The 10,000-nt window shown below is 44.4% G+C and overlaps 1 protein-coding gene across 1 annotated transcript in view; it reads right to left on the bottom strand.

Moving 5' to 3' along the window:
• The window catches only part of LOC115363491 (protein TANC2-like), a 36,545-nt gene that overhangs the window by 4,575 nt on the left and 21,970 nt on the right, over nucleotides 1–10,000 (bottom strand). The window contains exons 9-20 of the mRNA XM_030057744.1: nucleotides 8,656–8,828; nucleotides 8,202–8,282; nucleotides 7,530–7,730; nucleotides 6,888–7,022; nucleotides 6,607–6,803; nucleotides 5,873–5,981; nucleotides 5,673–5,795; nucleotides 5,441–5,578; nucleotides 3,799–3,897; nucleotides 1,853–2,044; nucleotides 1,567–1,660; nucleotides 290–423 (exon numbers count right to left, since the gene is read on the bottom strand). Of these exons, the coding sequence (XP_029913604.1) occupies nucleotides 290–423; nucleotides 1,567–1,660; nucleotides 1,853–2,044; nucleotides 3,799–3,897; nucleotides 5,441–5,578; nucleotides 5,673–5,795; nucleotides 5,873–5,981; nucleotides 6,607–6,803; nucleotides 6,888–7,022; nucleotides 7,530–7,730; nucleotides 8,202–8,282; nucleotides 8,656–8,828 (1,676 nt within the window). The remainder of the gene's footprint in view (nucleotides 1–289; nucleotides 424–1,566; nucleotides 1,661–1,852; nucleotides 2,045–3,798; nucleotides 3,898–5,440; nucleotides 5,579–5,672; nucleotides 5,796–5,872; nucleotides 5,982–6,606; nucleotides 6,804–6,887; nucleotides 7,023–7,529; nucleotides 7,731–8,201; nucleotides 8,283–8,655; nucleotides 8,829–10,000) is intronic.

The raw sequence follows: 10,000 nt of genomic DNA, 5'->3' as shown, positions 1-10,000 counted from the left end.
AGGTGACGGGTTGGGAAGGTGGAGGTTGGGAAGGTGAAGGGTTGGGAGGATGTCTCGGGAGTGGAGCGTTCCCGGTGTGTGTTAGGGAAAGGTATTAGGTGTGTGTGTCTGTCAGGAGAAGCTCAGCCTCGTTCTCATCAGGCACTTCCTGTTTCCTGAAGGTCTGAACGCTGTTGAGACAACTGGAAGCAGATTGGCTTTTTGCAACCGCTGCTTCTGTGCACACACATCCACAAGGCATGTGTGTGTGTGTGTGTGTGTGTGTGTGTGTGTGTGTGTGTGTGTCTACCTGCTGGTGGCCCCGTCTCACTGCGCCTCTCAGTGGTGAGATGCCCCGTCTGTTGCTCTGCTCAACTGAAGCTCCCACATCCAACAGCAGCCGGCAGACAGACAGGCAGCCGCTGTCTGCTGCTGCTGTCAGAGCTGAGAGACAGATAGGCAGGGAGAGAGACAGACAGGCAGGGAGAGAGAGAGAGACAGGCAGGGAGAGAGACAGACAGGACGAGAGAGACAGACAGGCAGGGAGAGAGAGAGACAGGCAGGGAGAGAGACAGACAGGCAGTGAGAGAGACAGACAGGGAGAGAAAGACAGACAGGATTGGTTGATCTTGTGTCTGACTGATTTTTTCTCAAAAACACAAAATGCGACCTAACCCTAACCCTAAATACCACAGAGGGTAAATACCTGGGTTAACCCTTAACCCTAAATACCACAGAGGTTAAATACCTGGGTTAACCCTAACCCTAAATACCACAGAGGTTAAATACATGGGTTAACCCTAACCCTAACCCTAAATACCACAGAGGTTAAATACCTGGGTTAACCCTTACCCTAACCCTAAATACCACAGAGGTTAAATACCTGGGTTAACCCTAACCCTAAATACCACAGAGGTTAAATACCTGGGTTAACCCTAACCCTAAATACCACAGAGGTTAAATACATGGGTTAACCCTAACCCTAACTCTAAATACCACAGAGGTTAAATACCTGGGTTAACCCTAACCCTAACCCTAAATACCACAGAGGTTAAATACATGGGTTAACCCTAACCCTAAATACCACAGAGGTTAAATACCTGGGTTAACCCTAACCCTAAATACCACAGAGGTTAAATACATGGGTTTACCCTAACCCTAACCCTAAATACCACAGAGGGTAAATACCTGGGTTAACCCTTACCCTAACCCTAAATACCACAGAGGGTAAATACCTGGGTTAACCCTAACCCTAACCCTAAATACCACAGAGGGTAAATACCTGGGTTAACCCTTACCCTAACCCTAAATACCACAGAGGTTAAATACCTGGGTTTACCGTTAACCCTAACCCTAAATACCACAGAGGTTAAATGCCTGGGTTAACCCTAACCCTAAATACCACAGAGGGTAAATACCTGGGATTCCCTGCCGGTCAGTCAGACAGTCATTATCAAGTCCAGCTGGCTGTGATTTGTAACTTTACTTGCATATCCTGACCTGGATGACTGAGAATCTCCACAGACACAGTTGTACTACAGTGTTAGCAGTACTACTGCAGTCTTAGCAGTAGAACTGTAGTAGTACCTGTCTCTCCCCACAGACTGTCAGTAGTGTTGATGTCGGCTCTCTCCTCCTCTTCCTCATTTTCCTCTGGCAGATCCAGCAGGTAAGACACAATCTGCACACACACACACACACACACACACACACACACACACACACACACACACTCTGAAAACAGCTGATAGGGATGCACCTGTGTGCTAGAACAGCAGCCTTAATGGATATCAGGAGCTCATCTGCTCATCCAGCTTGTCTATAAAACAATTAAATAACGTGTGAGTGTGTGTGTGTGTGTGTGTGTGTGTACCTCAGTGTGTCCCCGGCCTGCGGCGGTGGTCAGGGCCTGCTGTACGGCTTGGCTCCGGCTCGCCCCCCGCTGGCGGCAGCAGGAAGCACAGCTCCAGTCAGAGTGGCGCAGCAGGAAGCGCAGCACCTGCAGGTGACCGCATTGAGCTGCATGCACCAACACACACCTGCCTGAACGATCCACATGACCCACCTGAGAGAGACACCACGACCACAAAATCACCAAAAAATTACCTCATCATTTTGTTGTAAAGAATTAAAATCCAAAATAACAACAAAAAAAGGAGATACCATAAATTAGCAAACCAAAAAAAAAAAAAAAAAAAAAGTTAATGAACGGCTCTCACAGTATAACGTTAATGGATCATTATCACATGGAATAAAATAGTGCATGTGCATTTATTTTCTTCCACTTTAATGGTATCATACAGGATGCATGAATCTGAATCTGGAACCAATTCTTGATCCGTGAGGAACATTTTATTTCATTTGTTTACAGGAATACTCCAACAGAGCTGAATATGACAAAAGCGTCTGGAAGGCTTCAGGGATGACAGAACTGACCTGGTCCTGCGGGGTTTTATTGCAATGACTTCAATTTCATTTAAACAAAATAGCAACAGCTGCTTGCCCTCCTCGTCTGGTGGAATGGTAGCCAATGGCAGACACTATATCCAATTTCAAATGGTCACTCGCGCAACTTTCCTCCACTTTTGTGATTTCATTTTAAATGGTCACGGTTACAGGTTTAGTAGTGTTTGATTACCTCTATTTGAGAAGATAAATACAGAGTTGTATTAAGATGTATTGATATTTGGACACATAAATCACAAAAAGCTGCCAAACTCCAAAGATTCCACTTTGGGCGATGGCTATTTTATGTTCAGTCTATGATATTTTGGCAAACAAAACCGCTCCTCCCAACCTGGACAAGTCCCTAAATCAGCAGCTGGACTCTTCTCCTCTGTGGGACGAGCTACCAAACTCCATTCAATCCACAGAGGATCTCTCAGGCTTTAAGAGGAGGCTAAAAGGAGCTCTTCAGGTATCACCTGTATAACCGTAGTTTAGCTAGCATCAGATGTTACAGAGACAGAGATCCAACCACAGGATGAGCGTAGTTAGATGAAAGATTAGCTGAATCTCAAACTAACAGCCCCACTGGTGGCAGGATTTTATTAACTTTTAGGCTGGAAGAATAAAGCCTGAGTACATTTTAGAGCGCGGATCGGGCGGATCATATTTTTGTCTTAACCCGACCCAAGACTGGAGCACAGTAACTGAGCTCAACCCGAACCTGACAGGCATTCTTCTTTTGTGTTCGAAGCCGACGCAGGCCCCAGATTTTGCTCATCCTCCTCCTCCATCGCTAGCTAGGTTACATTTACTGCATAAAATAGCTTAAATGTTGCCTTCAGTGTTGTCATGTAAACTCCAACACTGCACAGGAAGTTGCCCCGAACAGACAGTAGGTCCATAATTTTTATTTATTTTATATTAGAGTTTCACTAAAATAACACCACTGTGACCAAACTGACCCAAACCCGAACAACATTTCTACATTTTTGTCCTGTTGGGATCCCAACGGGCTCAGGTCAGGCATCCACTCGAGCACTCTAGTGCACACTGGTACATTTCACTTCCACTTCCTTAGGCAGTAAGTGACATTGTGAAATTACAGAAAGGGTTAATCTCAGTGCCGACATGACCCAAGCCCAAACCCAAACAAAATTCCTTAAATTGGATACAGTGCCTCGTTTGGCTATGGAAATAACATGCGACTGGGAGAAAAACAGCAAAAAGTTGAGGTTACCCCATGTAGTGCAGCAACAATGAAGCTTTATTCATGTAAAGAAACAGCTTCTAACCTTGTTTCGATATCATCAAATTAAATTGGATCATCAAATCTTATGTCTAATTTTTTTTAAAAAGTCAGATAAATCAAACCTTGGCTCCCTGCTGACTCAGCAGGCCGACAATATCCAGGTGTCCGGCAGCAGCAGCCAATCCCAACGCAGACATGCCATCTTGTGACTGAGCATCCACCTAGAAATATATCACATAGTGTCAAACATAAACATACATCACACTGTCCCAAATCAAGAAATATATCACCCTAGGTCAAACCTGGAAATACATCACAGAGTGAAGTTGAATCCCTTTTATTTTTACAACACATTTAAAAAACAACAGGAGTTGACCCAAAGTGCTTTACAGTCGAGGCAGAGAGGTTTACAACACAAATGCACAAGACCAAAAGAGTCATACAGAAATGGCAAGACAGACAAAAAAGAAGGCAAAAACAATTATGAAAAATAAAACAATAAGAACTTAAGATGAAATTAATGAAACCAATAACAACTGAATAAAACCATCAACTGATTAAACCTCAATTAGAGGACGTTGGAGATAAATTAAGAATGGACTTGACGCTGGGCAAGACTGAACTGAAAGAGAAAAAAGTGGGTCTTTAAGTTTGATTTTAAAGTGTCAACGCTGGGACATGATGTAATCTGGGACAGGGGGAATTAGGGAAATGGAATTAGCAGATCTGTAATGTACTATGAAGCTATTCCATGTAGGGCTTTAAAAACCAGTGATACAATTTTAAAATCAATTCTGTATTTCACTGGTAACCAACTAAAATGAGCCAGGAGTGGAGTGATGTGTTATCTCTTCTTTGTGCCACTGAAAAGTCCAGCTGCTGTGCTCTGAATCAGTTGTGGAGGAGAAACTGTGGAAGTGCTCGGCCCAATGTGAGAGCTACAGTCGTCCAGTCAAGACCTGATGAGATCATGGAGAACCACTTCCAGGTCTTTATGAGATAAAAATGGTTATAGTCTGGTGGTGGTTTTAAGTTTATAAAAGCTGCCCTTCACAACACTACTGACTTGGTTATTAAAATTAAGTGAAGCATCAAAGAAAACACAGATTTTTTAACCACATTGTGCAAATTTGCAGAAAGGGGCCCAAGCGCATTGCCAAGGCTAGTAACAGAGCTGGGAGGGCCAAATTTCTTCAGTTTTGGTTTCATTTATTTGAAGGAAGTTTCTCGCCATCCAGCATTTAATGTTGCCCAGATGGTTAAAAAGATTCTGCAGTGAGCGAGTGCTAAATAAAACTGGGTGTCATCCGCATAACGATGATGCAGGATATTGTATTTCTCACAGATAGAGCGGAGGGGAAGCATACATGAGCAAAACAAAAGTGGCCCTAAAACTGAGCCTTGCGGGACACCACATTTAATGGGAGCGGATGATGAAGAACAGCGTCCTGTTTTGACAGAACAGGTTCTAACTCTCAGGCAGGAACTAAACCCGTCCAACCCCAGGCCCTGCAGGCCGACTTCGCCCTGGAGGGATTCCCAGGGGTCCTCAGCAAAATGAGGAATAGCTGAAATTCTTCTGATCCAGCATCAGTGATCTCACCTTGAAATTTATCCTTTAAATAATTAAATCATAAAAACAGTTTTTTGTAATTTTGAAAAAAAAAAAAAAAAACGTATTTTCTAATTTTCAGGGTTTTTTGCTTCTTAAAATTAAAAAAAATATTCTATTAATTAATTTTTGGCGTTGACGACTTCCTGTACCTGTGCGCCGTGGTCAAGCAGCAGCGCTACGGCATCGCTGTGGCCTAGGTGGGCGTGGACACACAGCAGGGGGGCGCCGTTCAGCACATCGCTACGGTAATCCACGTGAGCCCCACCCATAATCAGCAGTCTGCTCACCTGCACAGGGAGGGGGCGTGGTTAGAATGCATCTGTTGTCCTGTGTATGTATGTGCGTGAGTGTGTGTGTGTGTGTGTGTGTGTGTGTGTGTACCTTGATATTGGGTGTGAACAAGTTACGCAGTGAGGCGAGGGCGGGGCTTAAGCTCTGCGTGCTGTAGGACAGCCAGAGCCCCTGCAGCACTGAGGAGGAAACCCCGACCTTCTTACTGAGACCCTGCAGGACAAACACAGGTCAGAGGTAGTGTAAGTGTGTATTTGTGTGTGTGTGTGTGTGTGTGTGTGTGTGTGGACCTTGTAGATGTGGGCCTTCAGGATGTGGTGTCCCAGCTCCAGGGTCTGCTGGTGGCTCAGTTTGCCCCCCTGTCTGCAGAGCCAGAACGCCAAGAGAGTGTGACCGCTCCTGCAGAGAGACAGACAGGCACAGAGGCAGACTGGTAAAGAGACAGACAGGCAGAGAGAGAGATATTCCTCAATGAACACAGTGTGTCTTGTCTTTCCTGTTCACTATTTTCTATCCACCTGTCTGTCTCTCTGCCTCTTGTTGTACTTAGATCTTATTCTTTATTTTTTTTAAAACTTTTTTATTGATTTATTTAATCTGTAATCTGTGGATACTGCTGAAAAACTGCGAATTTCCTGCGGGATGAATAAAATATCTATCTATCTATCTATCTATCTATCTATCTATCTATCTATCTATCTGTCTCTCTGCTGCTGAGACAGAGAAACAGTCTGCAGGTCAGTGTTGTGTCCAGCGGGGGCAGCACTGAGCTAAACAGAGCAGAATCTGTGTGGGTCAGTGGGGCTAAATGCTCTAAACTGATCAGTCCCTTTGATCCAGATATTGATCAGTAACTGGACTGTTCCTGTCCATATTTCTGCTGCAGAAAGGATTTAATTCATTTACAAACTGCAGCTACAAATCCTCCTGATTCTGCCTTTAATAAATCAATAAGTCACTTAATTATAAAATAAAGAATTTCAAAATAAAGTTGATTTATTTTATGTGATTAGAGGCGGTGTACCTGGGCTCACACAGGAACCTGTCTGTCTGCCCCTCCTCCCTCCACACCAGCCACTCCCTGAAGGAGGCGTGGCTCAGCATGCGGCTGCCGTCGCTCCGCCGCCGCAGGAAGCACGACAGCTGCTCCAGCCGCTGCACAAACTCCGCCCACTGCAGCGCTCCTCCAATCACAGCGCCCGCATTCACCACCTCAAACAGCTGAGGAGAGACAGGAGAGCAGTTCAGCTTCAAGCTTTACTCACTTTTCATCACACGCACACACACACACACACACACACACACCTGCTGGTCGGTGAGCGGGTGCAGCGTTGCCACGGTAACGTTGAGCAAAGGCAGAACTCTTTGGAAAGACGACTGGGTGGGAAAACGCATGTTGAGCTGCAGCAGGTAAACCTCTGCTAAACTGACCGGAACCACCTGCACACACACACATGCACACACACACACACACACACGCACACACACACACACACACACACACACACACACACACACACACAGAGTTGCAGCATGAAAACTTGTGAAAACTTGCAGAACAACAATGATAGTCTGGGTTCTGGATCGATTGATAACTGTTTTTCAGACCTGATACAAATATCAGTTATTAGTAATCGAGGTCACAGTAACAGATATGTAGGGCCAATAATCATTTGTAGTTCATTTGTAAATTTGTGTCCAAAAAACAAAACAAAACCAAACCAAAACAAACCCAAAACAAAACCAAAACAAAACAAAATAAATGAAAACTACCTTTTATTTTTTATCATTATCATTTATTTTATTACCATTTTACTTCATTTATCTCTGCTTGGTTGTTTTCAAAAGAGCAATATAAAGAAAGATCATTATTATTATTGTTGTTATTATTATTTTTGGTCTGTTGTTCTGTTTTGTTTTTGGCTGTTTGAGGCGGACCGTCCTGACCTTGAAGCTGGAGCTCTTTAGGACCAGGCAGCCTTCCTCGATCAGGTCCAGGGTCAGTTTCAGGTACAGGTACGAGCCTCTGCTCAGGCTCTTCAGGTGGCCAATCAGCTTGGCTACGGCCGCGTTGTCAAGACGACCGTTGCTCAGCGACACGTTGCTCTGGATCTCAGCACTGCCGTGGATACGCTGCGTCAGATAACTCTGAGAGACAGACAGACAGACAGACAGACAGAGAGAGGGAGACAGAGAGAGAGACAGACAGACAGACAGACAGACAGACAGACAGACAGACAGACAGACAGAGAGAGAGAGAGAGAGAGACAGCTCTGTCAGAGATCCTCTATTGGAGGGATGCCTCAGCAGATACAGGAAGTGACTCCATAGACACTGTCTCTCTTCTAAACTGTCTCTGACTCCGTTGACATACTGGACGTGCATACCCGCCCTGCCCTCCTCTGATTGGCTAGTTATTGTTGCCTTCACTGGTCACATTGGTTGGCGTTGGGGTTAACCAATCAGAGACAGGCTGTGGGCGGGTCTTCCCACAACATGCATATCCAGTATGTCAGTTCAGTCCTGAGCATGAGCATTATATCTTAAGACAGGTTTTCAAATGTTTTCATGGTATCATTCGTGTGTGTGTGTGTGTGTGTGTGTGTGTGTGTGTGCTACCTGCAGGTCCTGGTCGATGTTGCTGTTCTCCTCCACTCTGTCCAGAGAGATGTGATGAAATGGAAGAGAGCGAGTGATGTCCTGACAGAGAGAAAGAGAGAGAGAAAGATATTTGATATTTTTCCTTGGTCTAAGATTTTTTTCAGTATTTTTTTCCAGTATAAATGTTATCAAAAGAAACTCAGAGCAGCAGTTTGTCTGAGTTGACAGAATAGAGCTGCTGGAAGAGGCTGCTTTGGGTTGACTGGGTTTGACTGACAGGAGGTGGAGCCTAATAGAACCACAGAGAATGGTGGCTGTTGGGTGAAAGATTTATTTTGAAAGAAAAACGAGAAATCAGAAACAATTAAGAGTGTCTAGGTGTTTGTATGTCTTTGTGTGTATATGTGTGTGTGTGTGTGTGTGTGTGTGTGTGTGTGTGCGTGCGTGTGTGTGTGTGTATGTGTGTGTATACCTGCTGGCTGCTCCTCACGGTAACGATGACCTTTAACCAAGACGGAAAGTTCTGGATGTTTCGACACAGGAAGGACGTCAGCGTGTCGCCGTAGTCTGGCCGGTGGAACTCCGCCTCATTAAGGCCGTCAATCAGCACGATAAGCCCCGCCCCCTCCACGCACAAATTTCCCTCTGCAGGGAAACAGACGAGAAGAAAGTTGGGATAAGAATAGAAAGGAGCTCAGCAGAACAGAGTAGAAGTCAGTAAAATCAGTGACAGAGTGAGTACAGTCAGTAGAGGAGTCATGAGAGTCATTAGAGGAAGCAGTAGTCAGTAGAAAAGTCTGTAGAGTCAGTAGACTAAATAGTAGAGTCAGTAAATTCTGTAGAGTCAGTAGTAGAGTCATTAACATTAGCAGAGGAGTCAGTAGAGTCAGCAGAATGAGTAAAGTCACTAGTCACCGTATTATCAGTGGAGTCAGTAGTCAGTAGAGTCAGTAGTAGAGTCAGTAGATACAGTACAGTCAGTAGTAGAGTCAGTAGATACAGTAGAGTCAGTAGTAGAGTCAGTAGTCGAGTCAGTGGAATCAGGTAAGTCAGTAGTAGAGTCAGTAAACTCAGTAGTAGAGTCAGTCAGAGAGTCCATAGTAGAGTCAGTAGTAGAATCAGTACAGTCATTTAGGTCAGCTGTTGAGTCAGTAGAGTCATTAGTAGACTCAGTAATCGAGTTAGTAGAGTCAGTAGAGTCAGTAGAGTCAATAGTATCATCCTGAGAGAAGTGACAGTGAAAGGAGAGTTAGTAATAGAGTTAATAGAGTCAGTAGTGGAGTCAGTAGAGTCAGTAGTAGAGTCAGTAATAGAGTTAGTGGAGTCAGTAGTAGAGTGAGTAATAGTCAGTAGACTCAGTAGTAGCATCAGTAGAATTAGTATTGGAGTCAGTATTGGAGTCAGTAGAGTCAGTAATAGAGTTAGTAGAGTCAGTAGTGGAGGTAGTAGAGTCAATAGTAGAGTCAGCAATGAAGTTAGTAGGGTCAGTAGTGGAGTCAGTAGAGTCAATAGTAGAGTCAGTAATAGAGTTAGTAGAGTCAGTAATAGAGTCAGTAGACTCAGTAGTAGCACCGGTAGAGTCAGTATTGGAGTCAGCAGAGTCAGTAGTAGAGTCAGTAAAAGAGTTAGTAGAGTCAGAAGTGGAGTTAGATTCAATAGTAGAGTCAGCAATAGAGTTAATAGGGTCAGTAGTTGAGTCAGTAGAGTCAAGAGGAGAGTCAGTAATAGAGTTAGTAGAGTCAGTAGTAGAGTCAGTAATAGAGTTAGTAGAGTCAGCAGTGGAGTTAGTAGAGTCAATAGTAGAGTCAGCAATGCAG

The sequence above is a fragment of the Myripristis murdjan genome, chromosome 8 (genome assembly GCF_902150065.1).
Source record: "Myripristis murdjan chromosome 8, fMyrMur1.1, whole genome shotgun sequence".
In the NCBI taxonomy this organism is placed as follows: domain Eukaryota; kingdom Metazoa; phylum Chordata; class Actinopteri; order Holocentriformes; family Holocentridae; genus Myripristis; species Myripristis murdjan.
This window is presented reverse-complemented; position numbering and strand designations above follow the sequence as displayed.